The sequence below is a fragment of the Budorcas taxicolor genome, chromosome 5, assembly GCF_023091745.1.
Source record: "Budorcas taxicolor isolate Tak-1 chromosome 5, Takin1.1, whole genome shotgun sequence".
NCBI classification, from domain to species: Eukaryota; Metazoa; Chordata; class Mammalia; order Artiodactyla; family Bovidae; genus Budorcas; species Budorcas taxicolor.
This window is the reverse complement of record NC_068914.1, coordinates 74036181-74061892: the sequence shown is the minus strand read 5'-3', so window position 1 is coordinate 74061892 and position 25712 is coordinate 74036181. Positions and strand designations below refer to the sequence as shown.

Sequence of the window (25712 nt, the reverse complement as noted above, 5' to 3'; positions counted from 1 at the left end):
CCTGGTCAAGGCACCAAGATCCTATATGTCATGCAGTGTAGCCAAGAAAATTTAAAAAAAGAAAAGGGAAGAGAGTGGGCGGTAACTTTAAGAGGTAACGTGCTGATGTTGGATGGAAGAAGGATTGCTTTTAGAGATGAAAGGGATATGAGTATATTTAAATGGCAGACAAGTAAACAGGCAATTAAAATACTAAATCTAGCAGTCAGCTCTCAGTCCATATTATCTCTCAGTGATGACATGGTTCATCCCGTCATCCTCCTTAAAACTGTTCAGTGGCTTCCCTGACTACTCACTGACCACTCCTTTTCAGGCTTCTTTATTGGTTCTTTGTAAAAGGTGAAGATCCCTCTGTTATGTGGCTGCTGCTTAGCTCTCTGAGCATGTAGAACTACTGTCCTGTACATTTCCAGGCTTCTGCTGTTCTGCATGAACTTGCAGTTTTCACTGGAATCCTCTTATTATCCATAGGACATTGCTAGTGAGTTTCAAGTGTCCTGTGGGTAATAGGAAGCTATCAAAGTATTGTCAGCACAAGAGTGGTAAGAATAAATATGTGGTTAAAAGATGTATCTGTTTGGTGGGGTTAAGATAGGAAATGAGGAGCTTTGACAGTTATCCAGGTGAACCCAGGTTCGTGGAGATGGGGATGGAGAAAAGCAGATGGATGGAGCTGAGATGCAGTAAGGAAATAGCAGAGGCAGGACTTAGTGACTGACTCTGGAGAGGGACGAGGCAAGAAAGACACGCAGGTTTCTGACTTGGGCAACTGGAGAGATGATGGCATCCTTCACTAAGATAGAAAGTACAGCAAGAGGGACTTCCTTGCTGGTCTGGTGGCTAAGATTCCACTCTCCCAGTGCGTGCCGCAGCGAAGAGTTCTCATGCCACAACTAGAGATTCCATGTGTCACAGCAAAGATTGAAGAGCCCGTGTCCTGCAGCTTATACTGGTATAGCCTAATAAATAAATTAAAATAATTTTTTTTAAAAAGTGATGACAAGAAAAGTTTTCATGGGTGGAGAGGTGGTGTTGGTTACATTGGGTTTCAAGGGACTATGGGTTAGTCACGGTGAAGAGTTGACTCTCCAAGTCTGAATCTCTGGAAAGAGGTCTGAGCTGGAGATGGAGAATTGAGAGTCATCAGGAGTGTGGTACCCTGATGGATAGAAGTGAAAAGAGGACTTCCCTGGTGATACAGTGGATGAGCGTCTGCTTGCCAATGCAGGGACCTTGGGTTCAATCCCCGGTCTGGGAAGATTCCACAGGCTGTTGAACATCTAAACCCATATGCCACAACTACTGAGCCTGTGCTTTAAAGCCCAAAGCTGCAGCTGCTGAGCCTGTGTGCTGCCACCACTGAAGCCTGTGTGCCTAGAGCCTGCGCTCTGCAACAGGAGAGTAACTCGCACTCTCTGCAACTAGAGAAAGCTGGTGCACAGCAACAAAGACCCAGTGCAACCAAAAATAAATAAATAAAAAAATTTTTAAGTGAAAAAAGAGGAGGAAGAACAGGACTTTCAGGGAATGCCAGCATTCAAAGGATGAGCAGAGAGAGTGAAGGGACGGGAGAGAGAGAGTGTTGAACAGGAAAGAGGAGTATCACAAAAACTGAGAAAGGAGAAAGTGTCAAGAAAGGTGTCAGAAATTTCAGAAAGGTCAGATACAGTGAAGTGTGCAATATGTGCTTTTGATTTAACAATAAAATAAAAAGTGACTGATCCTGGTAAAAAGCAACTTGAGGAGGTATGGAGCAGCTTCAAAGTAAAAGTGAAATTACAGCTGATTGGTCTGGAGGCGTGAATGGGCCGTCTCCCAGTCTCCCCTCCCCGCCAGGAGCTGCTGATAGACTAACGCACCTTTGGCTCTGCTTGCTGTGCCTGCCGTGTATTTAATGCTGTGCTCTGTTAATGTAGCCTGAGTCACTTGTTTGTTTCAGCTTCGTTAGCAGCCACTTCACACGGATGAACTGATTAACTAATTAAACTTTGAAGAATTTTTCACTTTTGTTGAGCTATGTCATTCCCTAGTCCTATCTTTGTGTGATTGAAGTTTGGGGCCCAGTTGCCTAGCCTCAGATATTTATATGAAGTGTTAAATTCAGCCCATTGTCATGGTTTTTCTGGGTTTCATTCTAGTTTTGTCATTTGAAATAACCCGTTTTATTGTTTCTTGTGTTTTTGTTTTCTGTGGTTTTTTTCTCCTAGTATAAAACAAGCAAAGAAGGGAGTGTAATGGGAGTTACAGTGTCCCGCCTTGCAATGCTGTCTCACTGCCAAGCTCTGTCCCAGGCCTGCAATTATTCTGAAGGTCAGACTTCACCCCGTGACTGGCTGCACTGTGAGCTCAGACCTCTGTGACTGCGAGCCCTCTGCCCGGTGACTGGACTCCAGTTAATGACCGCATTCAGAGGGAAATGTTCTAAGACACATTCTTGGCTCGCTTTTGCTTTCTTCTTTTTCACAAATATGCTGTAATTTAAAGGAACGAAAATTCTGGGCAACCCAAATATGTAAAGAATGATTTCTGGAGTGCAGAAATAGAGAGCTAATTAAGTCCATGTGCTTATTAGCTGTGGAATGTCAGGTACCTTCATCTCCCCATGCGTATAGAGCTGTCACCAGCTGTAAGTTTGGAGTTAGAATCAAAGAAATTCTGCTACCAAAAAGCACAGATTAAAACACAAAATGTATTCTGGATTGTTGGACTTTAGATGTGTTGTTAGATATTGCATAAGGACGATTTCCCTTAGAAGGTTCTTCACAATATTAATTCTTTTAGTGTTTTTTTATTTTTTCATAGAATGAAACAAGTTAATATGTGCTCCTTATGGCAGCATTATACAGCCACATTCTTGTTTGGTTAAAAAGTATATCTATGTAATAAAATCAATCAAAATATCAAAAGGAGTTGATTGAATTATCATATATTCATATGCTGGGTTATAATCTGAGGTTTCAAAACTCAGGTTCTTAAAGATTGTTTCAGTATATTATTAAGTGGAAACAAATCAGATACAGAGCAGTATATGCCAATTTTGTTGTCAGATATCTATCTATATACAAGTATATAAGCTTAGAAGCATATGTGCATGTATGTAGATATGAGATATAGATTTATACATATATCACCATTTTTTATTTTCTCTAGGAAGTATAATTTTCTACATATGCTTGTGAAACAAACATGTGATCCTTATATAATTAGGAAAAAATTATTATCTCAAAGACAGTGCCTAAGTCAAGGAATTCCAAATTCATTGTGTCATCTGTGACCACGTCACCCTGTGATCACTTCCCCAGCCAGTTTGAGGGGACCCTCATGTGATCAGAAGATCCTGAGAGCTTTTAGTGTTTTTTTTAAAAGTACCAAGTCGGTTGTTTAATAGAGGCAAGCGACAGAATTTTGCTACTTAAGCTAAAGATCATTTCCTTATGTTTTTTTCCTGGTTTTTTTTTTTTTGTCTGTTGCAGGAGAAACAGTAGTGAATGTTCTAGACTTTAAGAAGGATGCTGGGCTGTGGCATGGCATGTTTGCGGTAAGCTACACAGAATCAAGAGCTTCGTTGTACTTATGACTCAGATCACTGTGTGTACTGTGTAACCACAGCATCTCGTGGTGTCTGTATGAAGTTTAAGCTTCCAAAAGATCAGTAGTATTTTCCAGGAGAATTTAATTTTGTGTTATGAATGGTAATTTTTTTTTTTTAAAGGAGAATGTAATTCTGTTTTTTCTCCTTTGTGTGGTTGGTCATACCCTTCACGTAATAGTATATAGTGGAACTTAGGATCCAAAATTTTTTAAAATATCTACTATGATAGCTCAAAGCTTGAAATATTCTATCCGTGACTATATGTTTTTCAAAGAACTCTGAGTCACCTCCTCTCTTTTCTGAAGCACAAATTACCTAAATGTATCTAGACCTTTGAAGCTGTGGTTAATAATATCTAACTTTCTGTTGGACAGAATGCTTGAATGAGTCCGTGTTGCAATGAAAGAATATTGTAAACAAGGTAGATCAGGCTCCTTTCCACAGCAGAGGAACAGGTACCGTGCCAGGGGAGTTAGAGAAAGGTGACTTCCTCCCAGCTCTGGCCTCAATTTTTATGCAAGAGGTAGCAGTTGAATTGGACTGAGAAATGAGTAAGATAGAGTCATATGGAGATTTTTGGGAGGGGGGAGGCATTCCAAGTGGGAAAAGTTTCTTATGGAGCATTTTGATTAGGAGGGAAGAGAGGAGAGATACAGGACCCTCAGGACCTTTGAGAGTATCTTGTCCAACTTCCTCACACATTGCAGGAGACTAAGAAAGAGTGGGAGATGAAGCCCAGGGAAGAAGAGTGTTTCCCTTTTCTCCCAGGATCCCTCAGATTAGTAAAAGCCTTATTCCTTGAGCCATACATGCTTTCTAGCTCTTCTCTGAAGTCCTTCCTATTCCCCCTTTTTTTTTCCAATCAAAACTTAAGAAACCCTTGTGAGGAGTTAGAATCTTCTCTCTGTGATACACAGAACAAGATAGGGACATGTGTGAAGAATTAGTTATAAACACCATTCTTCCCCTGAAATCCAGGTTTGTCACCATAGCTGGAAACTTGGGGAAGGGAGGAAAAAGAAGTTTGCAGTGGTATTTTGGTATCTTTGGACCACTGCACAGAATGGCCAGTCTAAGTACCAAGATTTAGTTACTCTGTCAGGCTGGATCTCTTTGGGGACGGGAGTCCTGGGTGTGTTAGGCAGGAGAGACACCAAATTGCATGACCCTCTCAGATTGTTCAGTTTTATCTACCCAAACACCTAACAGGTCTAGGCAGGATCTCCTATAAGTGACAGGTAAACTTTGATTTCTTGCTTTGGAAGACCCAGCCCTTTGTGGTATGTAATATGTGCTTATGCTTGCATAAGCATGTTGAAGGAAGGCACTTAAAGGGTTGGAGGGCAGTTTGGCAGTTGTCTGTTGAGTTTAAAAGCACGCATCCTGTGACTCAGTGGTACAACTTTTCTGTACCTACCCTAGAGAAACACTTGCCCACGTGCTAGGGAAATGAGTATAAATATGTTCCTTGAAACATTGTTTGTGATTGCAAAAAGTTTGTTGACAACAGGGAAATACCTAAGTAAACTTGGTATAGTCATACTATGGAATATTATGCAGTGGGTTAAAAAAATATATAGATCTCTTACACTGATATAGATTGATTTCATTATGTTTCGGGCTTCCCTCATGGCTCAGATGGTAAAGAATCTGCTTGCAATGTAAGAGACCCAGATTTGATCGCTGGGTTGGGAAGACCCCCTGGAGAAGGAAATGAGAACGCACTCCAGTATTCTTGCCTAGAGAATCCCATGAACGGAGGAGTCTGGCAGGCTACAGTCCATGGGGTCACAGAGTCAGACACGACTGAGCGACTAACACTTACACAAATAGGCGTAGATTTAGCTCTAACACAGTTTAAGTGAAAAAAAGGCAAGTGACAGATACATGTATAGTATGATGCCTTTCACGTTAAAAATGCTTTTATGTTTCTATGGGGAAGAATATACATATAGATACCTATAAAAAGGAATGGAAGGATCATGGCAGATTCTTAACAGTGATTATCTCTGAGGAGGAGAGAAGGAAATCAGGTTTGAGAATAGGTAGCAAAGGAGGCTTCAACCTTAAAGTTAATATTTTAGATTTTTTTCAAAGAGCATTAGTGTTTGAGTATTATATGGTTAAAATTGTTAACAGAGTATCAATTCATTGTTAAAATGCTAAGTGTGTATTAGATATTGATTACTTTTATCTTTCTTTGCTTTTCAGAATGTAATGAATAAGATGCATACGATTAGTGTACCCTACTCTGTTATGAAGACTTGCCCTCTCTCTTGGGTCCAAAGAGTACATGCTCACAAAGGTAGTTACACGTAGCATCTAAGCTTTAATTATGTGACTCTCTGAGATTTCAGGGCTTTTCAAGTTGGTCTTCTAGAGACATACTTCTCTGCCTTGGTACCTTAACAGGTTTTAGAGTTTGGTTACTATAAGATTAGATATGTTGCCTAGTTCATCTCGGTCGGTGTCCTTTCTGAAGAACTGAGATGACTGTGTGTGAGTCTGGGCCTGAGTTAGAGTTACTGGGTGCTCTGGTGCTCGCTCCTTCGTCAGCTTGGATACGAGGCCCATCTGTAGGTCTCTGCGAGCAAGGTAGTCACGTGTCCATCGGTCACTGCCACCTCAGAGCACCTGGCACCATTTCTTTGAGACCTTTCTTATTTTCTCTTAAGTGCAATTCATGATTCCTAAAATAAATGAAAATGTTTTTACTGTAGCATATTAATATCTACCAAAGTTAGCACATGTGTGTTAACTTTACCCCTTTTGCATTTATAGCCAAGGTGGCTTTAGTGAAATGCCGAGACCTGCACTGGGCTATGATGGCTCATCGGGACCAAAGAGATGTGAGCTTGAGTTCCCTCCGGATGCTGATTGTGACGGATGGAGCTAATCCCTGTGAGTATTTCTGGAGTGTCTGTCTGGGAATAGCCTTTCCTTTGGTAGGTTGAGGTTTTCGTCCCCCTTTCCATAAGCAGTTTTTTTGTTTTTAAACATCTGTATTGAGAGAGAGTTCATATATCATGAAACTCACCCATTTAAAGTACAGTTCAGTGGTTTTAGCATGTTCATAGAGTTATAACACTATCACCATTGACCTGAATTTAGAACATCACCATCCCCAAAAGAAACCCCATACCCATTAGTCATGCTTTCCCATTTCCCATCCTCTGTCCCTTGGCCCCAGGCAACTGCTAATCTACTCCTTGTCTCTATATATTTACCTATTCTGGACATTTCACATAAATGTAGTCATGCTATATGTGGTTTTTTCTGACCAACTCCTTGCGCTTAGCATATTTTCAAGGTCCCTCCATGTTGTCTCCTATGTCTGGACTTTATTCCTTTATACTGCCATATAATATTCCTTTGTATAGATATATTACATTTCATGTAGTTATTCATCATTTGATGGATCTGTAAGCTTTTAAAAGCACTCTGTTCTCACTCACTTAGATCCTTTCTCTGTCATGTAACTAAAAAGAGCAATGAGGGGATAACTTACTATAACCAAGTGTCTGGACTTTATGTAAATTCCCTGTCAGCAAATCGGAAGAGTTCACAAAAGCTTTTAGAGACCTTACTGTGTTGCCACCTTTTCCCAACAAGCACAAACATCCTGAGCCTCCATAGGGTAGAATCAGGTAGAGCATTAGACACTACTGTGTTCTTTGTCATCAGTGAACTTTTGTCAGCAGTCACAATGATCATCCTGGTATAAAACACAAACCTGGGGCTGACCTTAATAAGGAACAAGTCAGCGAGTACATGAAAAGGATGGCACTAAGCCAGAATATTAGTAATGCCCTGGCTACAATGCAGTAGTGGCTTCAGGAAGAGTTGCTTGCTTCCAAACCAGCCGCCTGTTGCCTGCAGTACACCTCTGCTATTGATTGGGCAGTTCAGTAGGAGCAGCCATATTCCACGCTGTAACTTTAAATAGTGTCAGTGACCTTTCATGGGCTGGACAAGCATTTGTTTGTCCTTGAAACCTGTCAGCCACCTCAGAGTCACGGTAAAATACTTGCGCAGAATTAATGGCTTGCCAGGTGGCTCAGTGGTAAAGAATCCGCCTGCCAATGCAGAAGACGCAGGAAATGCAGTTTCGATCCTGGGGTCAGGAAGATCCCCCGGAGAAATGAATGGCAACCCACTCCAGGATTCTTGCCTGGAAAAAAATCTCATGGACAGGGTCCTGATGGGCTACAGTCCATGTGGTCACAAAGAGTTGGGCACGACTGAGCATACACTCACACAAACGATGTACAAATGTGTCAGCTTTCTGTTCTTTGCCAGTTTCCTGCAGTAATGAAGATCACACTTTCAAGCTTTCAGATTGATCTGTTTCAACTCCTCAGGGTCTGTGTCATCCTGTGATGCCTTCCTGAGTCTGTTCCAAAGCCATGGTCTGAAACCCGAGGCCATCTGTCCATGTGCTACTTCTGCCGAAGCCATGACTGTCGCGATCCGCAGGTATCGTTCAGAACGCTGGTGCTCTTAATGGCTGTTACAGCTCTGATCCAATGTGCAGAACTGACCGGGTGCTGACAGAGGGGTGAGGTCTAATGTTCTGCTTCATAAGCCTGAAAATGAAGATGACTTTGTAAAGCAATTTGAAACATCTCATTTATTATTCCTACTATTGCCCTAAGTGTACCTAGGAAACTGAAATTTTATTTCAGCTGTTCTCATCTTGTATTTGTGAATTAGTTCTTTTTCTCTCTTCAGAATCTTAGACAAGAAATGTACTCGATCGTAGCTTTCGTGTGGGTACTACCTGTACATGTAATACACTCAGACCAATATATTATTTTATTAAACAATTTATTTATTAATTATTTGGCTGCAGAAAGTCTCAGTTGTGGCAAGTGGAATCTAGTTTCCTGACCAGGGGTTGAACCTATGCCCCCTGCATTGGGAGCATGAGGTCTTAACCACTGGACCACTAAGGAAGTCCTCAAGCCAATATATTCTTAACAACCAATTAAAATTTACTTTTTCCACCATGCTTTGCAAGTGTGAATTTGATTAATTTGGCAGATTTTTAGTAGAAAAAATGAGGATTTTGTTTGTGTGGTACCCAGAGAAAATTTCTCTTTCCTCCATATTCATACTTTTCTCTTAATAGCTTACAATTTGACAAATTTGATAAGTTTATTTTGTCTTCAGACCTGGAGTTCCAGGGGCCCCTTTGCCAGGAAGAGCCATTCTCTCCATGAATGGATTGAGCTATGGGGTAATACGGGTCAACACTGAAGATAAAAATTCAGCACTGACTGTTCAGGATGTGGGCCATGTGATGCCTGGGGGTGAGTTCTCAGGAGCGCCATTTGCTTTTCATAAGATGTGTCTTTAGAGGTAGTGGAAGCTGATGAGATGCGATCCAAAACCAGGAATCCAAAATTCAGTACTTAGACCCTTTGTAAGAGTCTTACCTTCCAGCAGAATTGGGTGATTTAATTGTGAATGTTTCAGGTACAGTTGTTCACATGGATAGCTAAACACTTGAGTGATACTAAAGTAGTCTGGTTTTCACAATAGTTACCAAGATGTTGGGCTGACAGAAAGTTAGAGTACTCTGCTTCCTGTGTGTTTGAGTTTGATCTATGTGAGGGTAAATTAACTGAACCCGTTTCTTCAGACTTTGCAGTCATTTTTAATATCAGTCTTTAAAAGCTTCAGTCTGCATGTTTGCTGAATTTAAAAAATTACCTTCAGGACCAAAAGATGGAAATTTCAGGTATACCTATACAGTGTCAGGTCTCTTTTTAACATTCCTGTTGAGTATTCTAACTTAATGCCTCTCAATAAATGGGAAACTTTCCTGGGTTCATTAGGATGAGGCTGTTTCTGCGAAGGTTTTCCAGACTGTCCCTTGACTGTGTTTTCTGTACCCTAGGGATGATGTGCATTGTGAAACCCGATGGACCTCCTCAACTCTGCAAAACAGATGAAATTGGAGAAATCTGTGTCAGCTCCAGGACAGGAGGCATGATGTACTTTGGGCTTGCTGGAGTGACCAAAAACACATTTGAGGTATTTGATGTTTGAGTTGCATGGGGAGAATGTTGGGTCAGCTATGGCAGCTGAGCTGGCTGATGGGAAATATACCTTGCAGCAGTTGGGAGTGTGTGCTCTGGAGTCGGGGTGCTCGGGGTCCAGCCCTGAGAGCCACAGCCTAGCCGGCTCTGGGTGAACTGCTTAACCTCTCTGTGCCCACTTTCCTTCTCTAATGAATGAATGTTTATAGAGTGCTTAGACCAGCACCTGGCACACACAAAATGTTTGTGCTTATCTCTTAAAAGAGTCCTCAGGGAAACTCACCCTGGTCAGTGCCCCATGGTTTGAGCTTCACAGTCCCCCAGATTAACTAGTTACCTAATTCTGGCTGCTCTGGGCCTTGATCGCAGCACATGGGCTTTCTCTAGCTGTGGTGCTCGGGCTTTCCATAGTCGTGGCTTCTCTTGCTGCAGAGCATGGGCTCTAGGGTGCAGGGGCTCAGTAGTTGCAAGTCACAGGCTTAGAATAACGTGTAGAATCTTCTTGAACCAGGGATCAAACTCATGTCCTCGTCATTGGCAGGCGGATTCTTAACCACTGGACTACCAGAAAAGTCCTGTAAGCCCCAAGGTTTAATTCTGAGAGTGCAGTGAGAATGGATTCATCTTTCAAGAGTAGGCTCAGGTTAGCCAAGCTTATAAAGACTGATGTATTAAAGCAAATATGCTCCAATAAAAATTAATTACAAAAAAAATAGATGGATGTAAATTGGAATGCCAGCTTCCTAATGAAAAATGAAAACCTGGTCTGTCACAGGGGCAGATTGCTCTGGTTATTCAGGCTTTCAGTGAGAGAAATATTTATTGAGTGCCTTCTGCGTGTCTGGCACTATTTTCCATGCTTGTGATACGTCAGGAAAAACCCAGAACTCCTCAAATAGCTCATTTTTCAGTGAAACTAGCGCATCATTTTCCTGCAGGCAGTTCTGCATGTGAAGCCAAATTGTAATGAAAGTCTGCCTGGTGAGCCTGGAGATCAGAACAGGCATGATTAATTGTCTGTATTTCCTAACTGGGATTAACCTGCCTCAGGCTCCCTTTTAGGGAGCAGAGAACTCCAGTTTGTGGGCCATGTTCCCTTCACATTAAACAGGGCTTATATGACCACTGCCAGTTCTCAGTTCTTTTAGCTTCCCTTGTGGGCTTCCTTGATGGCTCAGATGGTAAAGAATCCACCTGCAATGCAGGAGACTCAGGTTCGATCGCTGGGTCAGGAAGATCCTCTGGAAAAGGGAGTGGCAACCCACTCCAGTATTCTTGCCTGGAGAATTCCATAGACAGGAGCCTTGCAGGGTACTGTCCATGGGGTTGCAGAGTCAGACACGGGTGAGTGACTAACACTTTCACTTTTCTGTTAATCCAGACAAGTGGTTCTTAGTCTCAGTATGGTTATGGCACATCTGTCTGCCATCCCATATAAAAATCAGCACATGTAATTATGTAATAATAGGTGTAAATGGCAGGAGAATGTTATCTTTATGTGTGGTGTGGTGGCTGAAAAAGGTTCCATCATCTATGTTTACACAGTCTAAAATGATATGATAGAAATTATTAAATATTTAAAAATTATTTTAAGTAATTTATTGCTAAATTAAATTTAATACCATCTTTTATTACCATCATCATCGTCATCACTACTACATTCTTGGCCTACCTTCAAAAGTTATGACCACAACAACAATAAAAAAAGAAAGCAAAAAACAAGTTGTGACCAATTCATAAACTCTTAAAGCACATGTTCACTGCCATTCTCTTGGCTTATTTTCACAGGCGACTATCTTTGCTAAGGGTATATACATTTTACTAATTCCAGTCTCACCTTATTTCTCTCTTAAGTGCTTGGACTACATGTTTGCATCTGAGTTTTTCTTCATTGCGCTTTCCTAATGTAAATAAGATTCTCAAGCAGTGTTTGAAGTTACTAATAATGTTTTAATACATTCCCCTATGAGGGCAAGTGCCTAGCCAAACTTCTCAGATTTAATGCTAAGCTTCTAGGTCCATCAGATCAGTTCAGTTCAGTTCGGTTCAGTTCAGTCGCTCAGTCATGTCCGACTCTTTGCGACCCCAAGAATCGCAGCACGCCAGGCCTCCCTGTCCATCAACAACTCCCAGAGTTCACTCAGATTCACGTCCATCGAGTCAGTGATGCCATCCAGCCATCTCATCCTCTGTCGTCCCCTTCTCCTCCTGCCCCCAATCCCTCCCATTGTCAGAGTCTTTTCCAATGAGTCAACTCTTCGCATGAGGTGGCCAAAGTACTGGGGTTTCAGCTTCAGCATCATTCCCTCCAAAGAAATCCCAGGGCTGATCTCCTTCAGAATGGACTGGTTGGATCTCCTTGCAGTCCAAGGGACTCTCAAGAGTCTTCTGCCAACACCACAGTTCAAAAGCATCAATTCTTTGGCACTCAGCCTTCTTCACAGTCCAACTCTCACATCCATACATGACCACAGGAAAAATCATAGCCTTGACTAGCCGGACCTTAGTCGGCAAAGTAATGTCTCTGCTTTTGAATATGCTATCTAGGTTGGTCATAACTTTTCTTCCAAGGAGTAAGCGTCTTTTAATTTCATGGCTGCAGTCACCATCTGCAGTGATTTTGGAGCCCCCCAAAATAAAGTCTGACACTGTTTCCCCATCTATTTGCCATGAAGTGATGGGACCGGATGCCATGATCTTCGTTTTCTGAATGTTGAGCTTTAAGCCAACCTTTTCATTCTCCTCTTTCACTTTCAACAAGAGGCTCTTTAGTTCTTCACTTTCTGCCATAAGGGTGGTGTCATCTGCATATCTGAGGTTATTGATATTTCTCCCAGCAAGCTTGATTCCAGCTTGTGCTTCTTCCAGCCCAGCGTTTCTCATGATGCACTCTGCATAGAAGTTAAATAAGCAGGGTGACAATATACAGCCTTGATGTATTCTTTTTCCTATTTGGAACCAGTCTGTTGTTCCATGTCCAGTTTTAATTGTTGCTTCCTGACCTGCATATAGGTTTCTCAAGAGGCAGGTCAGGTGGTCTGGTATTCCCATCTCTTTCAGAATTTTCCACAGTTTATTGTGATCCACACAATCATGTGATGAAGAAATTTTGAAATCTGCAGTAGGAATTTAAATACAGTGAAGTGGAATAAAAATCTGAACCAAAAAAGAAGAAAACTATTGCATTGATTTTGCAGATTAAAATTTTTCTAATATTTTTCTTACTGGATTTTTACATTTAAACCCTACGAGAATTTTCCATTGTGGTTAATACTTCACTAGAAAAAGATCTAACAATGGCTGGTTAGAAGATAAAAGTGAGTTTTAAAAATAAACTACTGGTAGGAAATTCCCTGCTGGTTCAGTGGTTAGGACACCTCCCTTTCACTGTGGAGAGCCGGCTTCAACTCCTAGTCAGAGAACTAAGATCTCACAAGCTACGTGGTGTGTCCAAGGGAAAAAAAGCTTTGGTGAGAAAAACTTTGTAACACATATGAATACAAAGAATTTTCCATTGTCATCACTTACTAATTGATATGAGGCAGTTGAAACTCTCCGTGCCTCACTTTCTCATCTGCAAAATGGAAATATTCTGTCTCACAGGGTTTTCTTGATTATTTCTAAAGTATTTACACTTGTGCCTGGCACACGATAAGCATTTAATAAATGTTAGGTCTTGTTATAGTTATTCCCTATATAAAAGAAAGAAATCTTAAAAATTAAAGGGAAAAATCCAGTCAAATAGAAAAAGTAGACAGGAGACTTGACGAGGCTATTCACTATGGAAGTACAGATGCCTGATAAGCAAAGGAAAGGAAATTCATCTGTGTCAGTAATAAAGAAATGCAGTTAAAGTGACAGTGGGATTTTTTTTTTTTTCTGCCTACCAGATTGGCAAAGTTTGGAAAAATTGTTAACATATATTAGCCAAAGTATAGGGAAAGCATTCTAATATGATATTGGTAGAGTGTAAATTGCTATAATAGTTTTGTAGGACAGCCTGTTAAAATTGAAGAGACTGATGCACAGAAATATGTACAGCAGTATTCAATAAAGCACTATCAGCAATAGTGAAAAGTTAGAGTGACCTACCTGGCCAGAAAGACTGGTTACATTCTAATAGTCCTAATTCTGATGCTTTCTTGGGTACAGACTCTGGGCCAGGCGCTGTGCTTATGTCTGCTAATCTGTTTACTTTCCCTTGATCTTCACCCTAAGGCTGTGAGAGGCATTGGGAGTTCCATTTTATAGACAAAGGAACTGAGGTTTAGAGAAATGTAGGAACCTCCTCAAGACCCACAGTACTAGTAAACGGCAAAGCCAGACATTGAATTTTTATCTGACCCCACACGCTATGTTATGTCATCACCATGGTGATGGTATATTATAGAATTCTTGTACAAAGGGAGATAGATTGACTGTTACCAACTTGAAAAGGAATCCAGAATATATACACTATGTGAAACACACATAATACATGAAAAAAGCAAGTTACAAAACAGTGTACATTATGATCCCTTTAAAAAAATCTCAGTTTATTGATCTATGAATCTTAAAAAGTCATCTAGAGAGATAAACAACAAATTATAAATGTTATCTCTTAAGGGGGTGCGATTCTTGGGTTCACTATGTATATAATTTTAGTTTTCAACAAGCATGTATCACTGTTTAAAAGTTTTTAAAACACATTAAAAAAATTAAATGCTTCTTTTTTTTCACTTTCTTCTGCCTTTTAGGTGATTCCAGTGAATTCTGCCGGCTCTCCTGTTGGAGATGTACCGTTCATCCGGTCGGGATTGTTGGGGTTTGTGGGGCCAGTAAGTGATGCTTTCATGTTTGTTTTGGTGCACCTGATCCAAATATATGTACTTCAGTTCATAGAACAAATTCTAATTAGTCCAAGAGTATTCCAGGGTTGCTTAACTTATATTTAGAGCAGTTTCTGAAAAAGTGTCATAAAATGAGTAATGTTTATTGCTTCCATTACCCAAATTCATTTTATTCCTTCAAACCAAGACATTATTTTTTACTTTGAAAACTCTTTTCACTTATTCTTGCTACATTGCTTTGATTTGATTAATATATTTAAGTAAGTTAGAAGAGTGCTGAAAAAGTTCCCTTCAACAGCAAATGGAAACCGTAATATTGTACAAATCATTTTCATACCGATTATCAGTACTGCCTCAGGTGTAACAGAAAATTCTTTGAAAGAAAATAATTTGTTTTTCAGCAGATAGAATTTACAGGTCCTAGGTTTACAGAGACAATTGGGATACAAAGCCTGTTCTCCAGGAGTGCACTGTTAGCTCCATGAGCTGGCAAGAGAGGCAGAAGCCAGAGCATGGAGGGCGCTATATAGAGTGATGGAGAGCTCGGATTTTATTTTGAGCCAGCATATTTCCCCCACCTCTTAATTACCTTCATACGCTCTTTTTCTCATTGTAACAGTTCAAGTTGTATGAGAAAAGATCTAATTTTATTTTATTTCCTCCCCATCGTTAATAGGTGGATGGTGAGGGTGAGGGCATATCTCTAAGAGAATCACTCCCAGAAAGAGACATCTACACCTACTCTCTTGACTTATTCACTTAGCCCCAAGAAATTCTCAAAAACTGAGCTCCTTTTAGCTTCTGTTCCACTACTGAGGTCTAAGATGGAGCTCCAGCCATCACATCTGCATTCCATAAAACAGGACGGTCCTGCTGTCTCTTAAGACAGAGTCCCTGAAGCTGCTGAGCAACACTTCTTATATCTCATTGTTCTGAACTAGTCACCTGGCCAAACCTAGCTGCAAAGGAGGCTGAAATGCAGTCTTTATTGAGGTCAGCCATGCCCAGCTAGAAATCCTGTTGCTGTGAAAGAAATGGAGAAACAGATGTTGGGGGACTGGCAGTGACTGTCTTCCTCTCTTTATTTACGTCCACTTTCAGCTTGTGCTGGCAATGGCTGATTCTCTTTTGTCTTCTGGGATGACAGAAGGATGGACCAGTAGCTTCTTGAGACTAGAGATTATGTCTTACAGAGCCTCATCAGTGTGTGGCACTACATTGTACTTACTGAATCAATGAGTGACATTCAAGTGGAGATGATTATTAGATAATTCAGTATATGTAAATGGTCCAAAAATTTAGGAATTCTGTAACGAATGAGAAAAGTTAGTTTATTGCAAATGTGTCTGGGAAAATTATTGATAAAAATATGAAATCATAAATAATATAATTATTTATACAAATGATGCTTTTAGGACACTGACAGCAGTCTTCCTGCAGCTCAGTTATTTTATTGGAAAGGAGAGGCTCTTACAATTCCTTAGACCTTCTTTATTAACATTTCTAATCTTACCAGATGGAAACATTACCCTTATAAATCGAGACATTCATTCTCCCATTAAAACTCTTTTACTCTCTTCCTAATTCCAGTGTTAAGTGGCTTAACAATTTTCTCCTCTGCATCGATTCCACGAATAAGTACAAGATGATGAACTAATAACATAATCCCTGACTGGAGAAGTGAACTGTGCTCATTTGGCACCCTAGTTTCTATCTTTAAGAATTCCTAGTGGTCTAGTGGTTAAGGCTCTGCACTTCCGCTGCAAGGGGCATGGGTTTGATCCTCGGTCAAGGAACTAAGATTCCACATGCCGCTCTGTGTGGCCAAAAGTAAAGTAAAATTCCTCCCTGAGAAAGAATATGAATGGATTGTTATCTTATGTACTGTGAAGACCCCATTAATTAAAAGATGCCGCTGATTCTGAGATATCAAACACTTTCTTAGATTCTATAAAATGTGGTATTTTATTTCAAGGTAGGGAGTAAAATGTCTGTTTCACTATTTAAATTTTGTAAATCTCTGTTACGTTTCAGGGCAGCTTGGTGTTCGTGGTTGGGAAAATGGATGGGTTACTCATGGTTAGTGGTCGAAGACACAATGCTGATGACATTGTTGCTACTGGACTGGCTGTTGAGTCAATAAAGACTGTTTATAGAGGAAGGTGAGTAGTACAAGGTTCAGATGTTAGCACTGCTGGTGAAATCTAAAAATCTCTATAGTGTGAGTTATGTTCTGTAAATCCTCTAGATTAGATTGTTTTTTAATAAGTGTAATAGAAACCAGGCTTTCATTATTTATCTTAGAATGTCTGGTTCTTTGGCTGTAATTGAGAGGAATGAGATAACCAACCATATTCTAGTTTTTTATTTTGTTTTCAGTATTTGATTATTACTGTTTGTTGAGTCATGAGGACAGAGGAGAATTCTGAAACATTGAACTTCCTACATTCCTTCAATACAGAAGTCACCCCATCCAGTCTAATTGAGATAGGTGCTATACTGTAGGAGTTTTACATCTAAGTGTTTATTCTCTTACTTGACTCCAAATTCTTACACCATTTTAATGTAGAGATTTACATGGTACATAAGTGCTAGTTTCAAATTCCATGGATGAGGTCAATTAGATAGCCTTTTTTCTTTGATTAAATAATAACGTAAGAAAAGATATTTGAGTAATTGATATCCTATGCAGTAGTTTTCAGTCATGGATCTATGTCTAAAGCAGTCTTGATGTCCCTTAGGTTTTGAAGGAGTAAGAAAAACTGATCAAATGAGTAGAGAACCAGTTCCTGAAACATGTAGTTTTTTGTAACGGAGTAGCTTCCTGTGAGATTCTGTCTTTGGTCACGGTCACATCACCAGCACTCAGCACTCAGCGCACGCAGTCAGTGTTCATTAAATACGTGTGGGTGAAAGGAAGGAAGGAAGGGAGGTGGTCAGGCACGCCAGCGTCCTCAGCCTTCTGCCTTCCCATTATTTCACACATTCATTCAACAAGCGTGTGTTGGCTGCCAGCTGCGTGCCGCTTAGGTGCTCGGGGTGTGGCGTGAACAACACAGACCATGTCTGCCCTCGGCAAGCTCACGTTCTCACTGGGGGAAGAGCAGGTTAAGGTAACCACATAGGGAAACAGATATCACGACCACGTGAGCTGGTGATGGGGACAAAAATGACACATGGGGTGGGGGTTCCTGCTGGTTATATGGGGGGAAGGTGGTGGCCCGGGATGCTTCACTAGCAGGGGGACGTTTGAGCGGAGACCTCACTCAGAGCACCCCTCCCCTGGCCCGCCAGGCCCCCTGTGGCCGTCCGGGCAGGTCTGACCTCTCCCCACCACTCTCTGCTTCACCACCCTGCTCCAGGCACACTGGCCTTCTTGCTGTTCCTCAAACCTGCCAAGCTCGTTCCTACCTCAGAACCTTTTCGCTTTCCGTTCCTTCTGCCCGGAAACCTCTTCCTCCAGATCTCGGCGTGGCTCGCGTCCTCACCTCATTCAGGTCTCTGCTCCAATGTCCGCCCCTCAGGGAGGCGCTGCCCACCTCCACACACTGCTCCACCCGCGCCCTGCCTCGGTCCCCCAGTGTATAGCACGACATGACATTATTTCATATTTATTTGTTTGTTCTGTCTCCAACACGCAAGCTCCACGAAGACAGGGACTTTGTCTTTTTTATTGCTCCGTCCCAACATTCACGACAGTGGTGCTGAGTACATGTTTTTTGCGTCCTCGTTTCAATGGTAATGATTGTGACGTTTTCTTTTCGAAAGTACTCATTCCTGGGCAGTGCAATGGGCATGTCTCCTCTCTGTATTTCCAATTGAGCAAAGCAAATAGGACTGATTGTGAAGGGAGTCCTGATGTGTTTGATCTGTCTCTCTTAGAATTGCTGTGTTTTCTGTGTCTGTATTTTATGATGAGCGCATCGTGGTGGTTGCAGAACAAAGACCCGACGCTTCTGAGGAAGATAGTTTCCAGTGGATGAGCCGTGTGCTACAGGTAAGCAAGCAGGGTCTCTGTCGGGATGGTTGGCTTTGCTGTCAAAGGCGACAGCAGCCACTGCTGAAGCATTTTCTTCAGTGGACCAGTTACGCTGCTGCCTTCTTTCCCTGCCAGTAACTACTCAGATATTCTGGGTAATGTTAGCAAAATCAGATCATTAGTAGCATGCCTCCTTATGGACCACAAAATATTTTTCTCCTCAGGTTGCCAAAAACAATTGAATTTGACTTGCCTCAGCAAGTTCTTTCGCTCTTTTGTGCCTGAGTGTTTTCTACCCACAAACATTTTAACTGTCCAAATGTGGAACACATGCTTGACATAATTAGTTCCCATGCCAGCAGCCACAGTCTTCCTACTTGCTTCAAGTGGTGCCTGATATGAGCTGCTGTTCTTACTTTGAAGGAGCTTTACTGTGGAGTTAGAGATCTAGGTGAAATAAACCACTAGGGAAGGAGGAAGATTTGGGCTCAATAGGAAAGATGTATTTCTAGGGGATCAGGCTAGAATGATGCAGAGAGCCTGGTGTTCGTTTAGAATCATACTTTGAATCCCAGCTTTACTCCCTACCATATAAATGCCTTTAGACCATATGCTTCACCTCACTTGAGTTCCTTTCCTAATCTGTAAAGTGGGGACAAAATTATCTGTATTTCAGAGCTATTGGAAGGTTAATGGATATGGTAATTAGATAATGAAATATTTAGTGCCTGCATTCAGTAAAAGATGATGGTGATTATCGTTAACATAAAAAGAATCATCATAAGCAAAATCTCTAGTAGAGAATTTAGAGAATATTTGGTGGATGAATGGATGGTCCAGAGGAAGCATGGACTGTCCTTCTCATGCAATTTATATGTGTTGGGGTTGTCCCCAGTGTCTATAACTTGTCTGCTTGGGTCATTTGGATTTATTTACTGCCACCTAGTAGTAAAGCTGTGGAAAAGAGGTGAGCATGAGATGAGTGATAGCACTAGATGCCTTGTAAGATTCATCTGTCTGCAGGATCTGAGATTCTGAATTGTCAGCTGGCAGAGCATAGGCTGTTTGTAGTGGAAAATCAGAGAAAGGAAAGAGGATCTACTGAAGATAGACTAGATAGAAAAAAGTGGGGAAGAAAGTAGGACTGGGTGGTCTCTGAAAGATGATTAAAAATCAGACTTGCTAAGAGAATTTTTTTCATACTGTTCATATTTTCAAACACACTGCTTGTTTCATTCAGAAGGAATTTTGGGGAATAGTGGTAGACTCTTGTGGTGAATTATGCATTTTTCCTGTGATAGGAAGCAAATTCCCCAGGTTGTTATTTTCCCCTAGAAAGCAACTGTAAGAATTAGATGCAGTGCTATCTCACTAATCCAAGTTTTTGTTAAAGTCATTTTGGGTTTGATTAGGGTGTGAAATAAGAGGTCATTATCTTATTTGTAACTTCTCAGCTTGGGGCTCTTGGATCCATAGAAGAATAGTTGGAATACCATATGTTCTGTAGGTTAGAGCCCAGAGGTTGTTTAAATTCCAGGTCTGTGTATGATATAAATTAACTCAGCCCCTTATAAGGACGGTGGTCAGTAAATGACTTACCAGGTGGTGTATTTTTTTTGTTTTTGTTTTCTTGGCCATGCAGCTTGTGGGATCTTAGTTCCCTAACCAGGGATTGATCTCATACTCCCTGCCATGAAACCTGAGTCCCAACCACTGGACCACGAGGGAAGTCCCCAGGTGGTATATTTTCCGTGGAAAATCCAGGCCACACATGATACATTTTCGTATTCTAAGATACCAGAGACTTAGGAACTCTTGCAGACTTCCCATTTCCTAGTTATTGCTGTTGGTTAGTGGGATAGTCTGAGGAATATGCAATTCAAGTTTATTCCTTTGCCGTCTTAAGCCTTTTAATAAAAGAGCTTAATCCATCTTTTATGGCTCTTGGTCGATTCTTCTTCTCAGGCTGGGTCTCCTCTTCATTAAGACTTGTGGGTAATACAAAAGAATCCTCTCAGGACTTCCCTGGTGCTTCAGTGGTTAAGACACTATGCTTCCACTGTGGGGGGTGGGGTTCAGGGGTGGGGGCAGGTTTGGTCCCTGTTCTGGGGATTAATATCCTACATGCTGCATGGTGATGCTAAAAAAAGAACCCTCTCACCTGGTATGTTTGGAACTGGTATTGATAGTTGAGCAGTTAGCTTTCAAAGGCGACTGAAGCAGAAAACTGTAACAATAAGAAATTCTTCAACTGTTAAATTTGAACACAAAATATACAAGTGTGCTTTCATTCAGTGCAGAGGCCTGTGCCTCTGAGTACACCAGTTTGAGTTCCAGGTCAGCTTACTTCCATAAACTACATCCAAATGCATTGTCTTTAGTTTCTGGTTTCATTTCAAGTTAAGACTAGAACATGAGTATTTGAAAAGAAACTAGAATACATAATACTTGGCTTTTAGAATGAACTTGCCCATTCCTATGAATATCAACAGTAGTTTGTTAGGAGCTCACCTCTAAGAAGTCTTTAAAAGCATAGCCGTTCGTATTGTTTTGCATTCATGTTTTATCATTTGATATGGTAGTTAATTAAATTGTATAAACAACAGTACCAGGAACAGCAGGTGTGGAAGGTATAGAAGCAGGCACAGCTGACGCTCAGTGAGTGCACAGCTGGGTGGTTGGAGCAGGGGTGCGCCCCACACCCTGGGAGCAGGTGGCCTCCAGGACTCAGCGTGCAGTGGCCTCCCCTAGACGTTTTGCAAATGGGATGCCTACTAACCTGGTGAACCATTTAAGCAAGGGCTTGCTTACAGAGGTTCTGTTGTGGTCATACTAGAAATACTTCACCTGTATTTAATGAGCTATGTTGGACATCTAAAATATTAAAAGAACCTAAACAAATTTGTAGGTTTTAGACATTATCACTCAAGAGAGAACACACTGAGGCTTGGAAATCAGTAACCACCTCTGTCCATTTAGATTGTATTTCACTCCACTGCCATCACTGGAAGGATTAGGTACCTTTAGATGTATGGGATCCTAATAATCTATCAGATTCTAGACCTAGAATCAAGAGAAAAAGAAAAACCCTTGAGTAGAATAATGGATTATGTTAGGAGGATGCCAAATGTTATAAAATTAACCTAACTGAATATTTTTCTTCATATTTTTCTAGGCAATCGATAGCATTCATCAAGTGGGGGTTTATTGTCTTGCTCTGGTGCCTGCCAATACACTGCCCAAAACTCCGCTGGGAGGGATCCACATATCTCAGACGAAACAGCTCTTTCTGGAGGGATCGCTACATCCTTGCAATATCCTCATGTGCCCACATACGTGCGTGACCAATTTGCCAAAACCCCGGCAAAAGCAACCAGGTAATACGCTGACTTTGAAGACATATGACGTGAAAATTGTAACTTCAAGAAGCTGAATTCTTTCGCTGTGATTTTTTTCTCTAGAGTTAAACTTTAAAAAGATCAGTAAGTAACATGAGAATAGTACCAGCATGGAGGATTGAGATTTTTGTAAACTGGCTTGTCCAGGTTTACTGTTGGCTCAGCCTTCTGAGTAATTCTCACTAGAGTGCCGCCATTTTCCATGATGTAAGGCATGGGATCGAGGTGATCAGACTCCCACCGGTGGAGGCAGAACAAAGCAAGTCCTGTCAAGCAAGCTTCTGATAATAAGACAGCTTGTATTTATTGAGTGCTTACTAAAAGCTAAATACTAGCTAACTTTTACATGTTATAATGATCCTAAAGCTTTGTCCTCAGCTATGGAAAGTAAAGTTCAGAGAAGTTGCGAATTATGCCAAAAGTCATATAGCAGGTTAGACCTAGGTTATGGGGCTAACTGAGAAGGAGACTAAAGGCAGGAGTAATTGATGGATGGTCAGTCATGTTAAAATATCTATTTAATCCAACATGAAGCCAGAAAGTTTTATTGATGCTTTTTCATTTTAAATGAGAAGTTAACAAGAGCTTCTAGTTTCTTGTATGCCTGGAAACACATGAGAGCCAAAATCTGGTCTTGACAGTTCCCACTGCTACCACACACACTTGTATACACACTTACACACACATATAGAAACACACTGTGTACATCAGCATGTGTACAGATGTGTTGAGAAGAGGACGTAAAAGTGGAGGATTAGGAAGACAAAGGGAAGTATGAAATTTAATTATATTTCCATTAAGACTACTTTTGCTGAAAAGTAAATATGATGTACAATAATAAAGTATAAGGTGAGTTTCTGACTCTCTAGAATATTTTTATTAGGATATTAGTAGTTATTACTTCAGTAGTCTGGCCGTTGAAGATCCTATCACAGTTGGTTATCTAGAAGTTATTGTCGGCTCACCAAGTAACCTTACCTTAGTAAAAGTGTGCATAGAGCTAAAGTATGTATAGTATTTATTAGTTTCTGCTAGTGGAAATAAGATTTTATGGAAATTAATATTCTAAAGGAGCAGTTAGAATCAAGAGATCTGCACATTACTAGTCAAGAAATACATAAAAAGATGTATTTTCATATTTCCTGCCTAAGTGATAGATAGGGAAGACAGAAGTCCTTCTCCATCATACATTCTGTTATCCTGAAGTCCTACATTCATTTGTCGTTTGAGCGAAATCCCATTTTAAATAGCATTTAATCTAGAATTCTTTTAACAAAGTTTTTGCAACTCAGAGATATAATATTAATAGATGTTTAAAACATTGCTTTTGCTAGCCAGATTTCATCTAATTTTACTAAATGATGAGACCTAAATAAAAGGTTTATTCATAAGCCCTCATCGGCATAGCGTCCACCTGTCTGATGAAGGTGTTATGTTTGGATTCTGTGTTTTTGCTGTCATGATGATCTGCTAAGATCTTAATGGAACACGTATGTGTCAGACCAAAGCGGCCTGAAAATTGAGACATACATGGAGCAGACATGATGTGGGGATGGCGTGAGACGTTGGAGTTTTAAGAAGAATACAGGAGTGTGGAGATGGGTGGGGGTGAAGTAAGGAAAGGAGGGGAAGAAGAAGATTGAAACGGTGTTAAGGCAGCCCAGTGACAGAAATTTCATTGAAATTTCTGTTAAGCTATTGTATAAAGAACAAGGAGTGTTAGGACTGGTTTTGGCTGCAGATTTCAGAAGAGCATAACAGCTGCTTAAACAAGAGAAACATTTATGTCTTTCTCAGGTGAAAGAAATCCAGAGGTAGCCAGGCCAGGGCTAGGATGGGAGGTCCCCAGTCACTGTGGATCCAGCTTCCCGTCTTGCTGTGCTGGCGCTGGTCTCAGTTAACTGCAGTCATAGATACACTGCATGACGTGAACGTGCAGTCGCTCAGTTGTGTCCGACTGTTTGCGACCCCATGGACTGTAGCCTACCAGGCTCCTCTGTCCATGGGATTTCCCAGGCAATAGCACTGGAGTGGATTGTCATTTCCTTCTCCAAGGGATCTTCCCAACCCAGGGATCGAACCTGGGTCTCCCACATCATAGACAGACGCTTTACCATCTGAGCCACCAGGGAAGTCCAGTAACCCTAAAACGCAGTGGTTTAAAGTAGGAACCATTTAGTTTTCACTCAAGGAATGTGGATCTGCTGACCCCGACTGGGCTCAGCTGGCCTTGGCTTGGCTCCAGACTGTAAGTTGGGTTCAGAACCGTTCCATGTGTCTCCTCATCAGGCAACCAGCAGCTAGCTGGGCCGTATTTTCCTCAAGGCAGATGGCAGAAGCGAGGAGCCAAGCCAGACCATGCAAGCATACTTAGAGCTTCTGTTTGCTTCTTGTTTCCTAACATTTTATTGTCCAAAACAAGTCAGACCATGGAACAGAGGGGTGTATACTCTGCTCATCTAATCACGGCAAGGAAGACTTACCAGAAAACAAAACAATCTTCTCCAGCCAGCCTTAGCATTACTGCCTCAGGGTTCATTTAAGCTCCTAACCTCCAGCCATCAGTTCTGCGTCCCAGCTAGCAGGTGGGAGGAAAAGACAAAGAAGGGAATACCCTTCATCTTCCAGAAATTGCACTTATTGCTTACCCTTACATATTATCCCCCCACACTAAAGAACATAGTCCTTCCATGTTTCCTTTGCAGGGGGCACAGGTGCGATCTCTGGTTAGAAAACTAAGATCCTGCATGCTGCATGGCGCAGCCAGAAAAAGAATGCAGTCTTTATTTCAGGCGTTTGCCCATCCAAAAACTAGGGGTTATGGGGGGAATTCCCGGTGGTCCAGCGGTTAGGACTCCTTGCTTTCACTGCTGAGACCCGGGTTCAGTCCCTGAGCAAAAAGCTAAGATCCCGCAAGCTGCACAGTGCAGCCAAAAAGCCCCAAAACAAAAAGCCAGGGGTTGTGTTCTTCGTTTGTTTTTCTTTATTTAGTTGTACTGGGTCTTAGTTGTGGCACACAGGATCTTGGACCTTGATTGCAGTATGCAGGATCTTTTTTTAGCTGCAGCATGAAAACTCTTAGCTGTAGCATATGGCGTCTAGTTCCCTGACCAGGGATTGAACATGGGCCCCCTGCATTGGGAGCCAGAGTCTTAGCCACTGGACCACCAGGGAAGTCCCTGGGTGTTCTGTTTTTGAGGCAGAGAGGAGAATAGAATTGGCGTTGATGACCAGCAGTCTTTGCCACTGAAAATTTACAGAATTTTGCAGGGAGAATAAGAAGGCATGTTATGAGTACATGGACTCAAGAAATGTTCACAGAAGGACCTCAAGAATTTACTGCTGAATTATTTTTGTCATTTTAAATTACTCTGAAAAATTCACTTTTAAAAAATGTCATGCCTTTATTAACTTTACAGTGTGAGTCCAGGATTGGACAGCTTACACAGTCATATACATTCTGAGTCCTACCTATATAGAAAGGCTATCTTCAGCAGGATATATCTGTAACTTATTAAGCAGTCTCTTGGGAAAGAGTTTTGCATATTATACTTAAAATCTCAGTGGACAGATGCTTTCTAGATGAAAACTGTTCAGCAGAGTATTGAGAGTACTTTAACCTTTAAGCTGTAATGGTTTTCTTCTTTTTTTCTTCAAGTTTAAAAATTTTCTTTACCTTTTCATTTTGGAATAATTTCACTTAAAGTTGCCAAACAGTGAAAGAATTCCCTTATTCTCTCTACCCAACTTCCCCAAATATTTTAAAGTTTTTATGATTTAAAGTTTCTATGATTTAAGTAGTTTTTGTCCCAGCTGTTTCAATGCATTCATAATCAACATATTTTGGCAGTAAACATTATTTAATATGAA

General features: G+C 41.1%; 1 protein-coding gene across 1 annotated transcript in view; it reads left to right on the top strand.

Annotated features, from left to right (window-relative positions):
- The window catches only part of DIP2B (disco interacting protein 2 homolog B), a 226522-nt gene that overhangs the window by 174742 nt on the left and 26068 nt on the right, over positions 1 to 25712 (top strand). Inside the window, exons 13-23 of the mRNA XM_052640814.1 lie at positions 2208 to 2310; positions 3474 to 3538; positions 5804 to 5897; positions 6374 to 6493; positions 7954 to 8068; positions 8765 to 8904; positions 9495 to 9631; positions 14373 to 14453; positions 16500 to 16627; positions 18348 to 18462; positions 21620 to 21821. Coding sequence (XP_052496774.1) covers positions 2208 to 2310; positions 3474 to 3538; positions 5804 to 5897; positions 6374 to 6493; positions 7954 to 8068; positions 8765 to 8904; positions 9495 to 9631; positions 14373 to 14453; positions 16500 to 16627; positions 18348 to 18462; positions 21620 to 21821 — 1300 coding nt within the window. The remainder of the gene's footprint in view (positions 1 to 2207; positions 2311 to 3473; positions 3539 to 5803; positions 5898 to 6373; positions 6494 to 7953; positions 8069 to 8764; positions 8905 to 9494; positions 9632 to 14372; positions 14454 to 16499; positions 16628 to 18347; positions 18463 to 21619; positions 21822 to 25712) is intronic.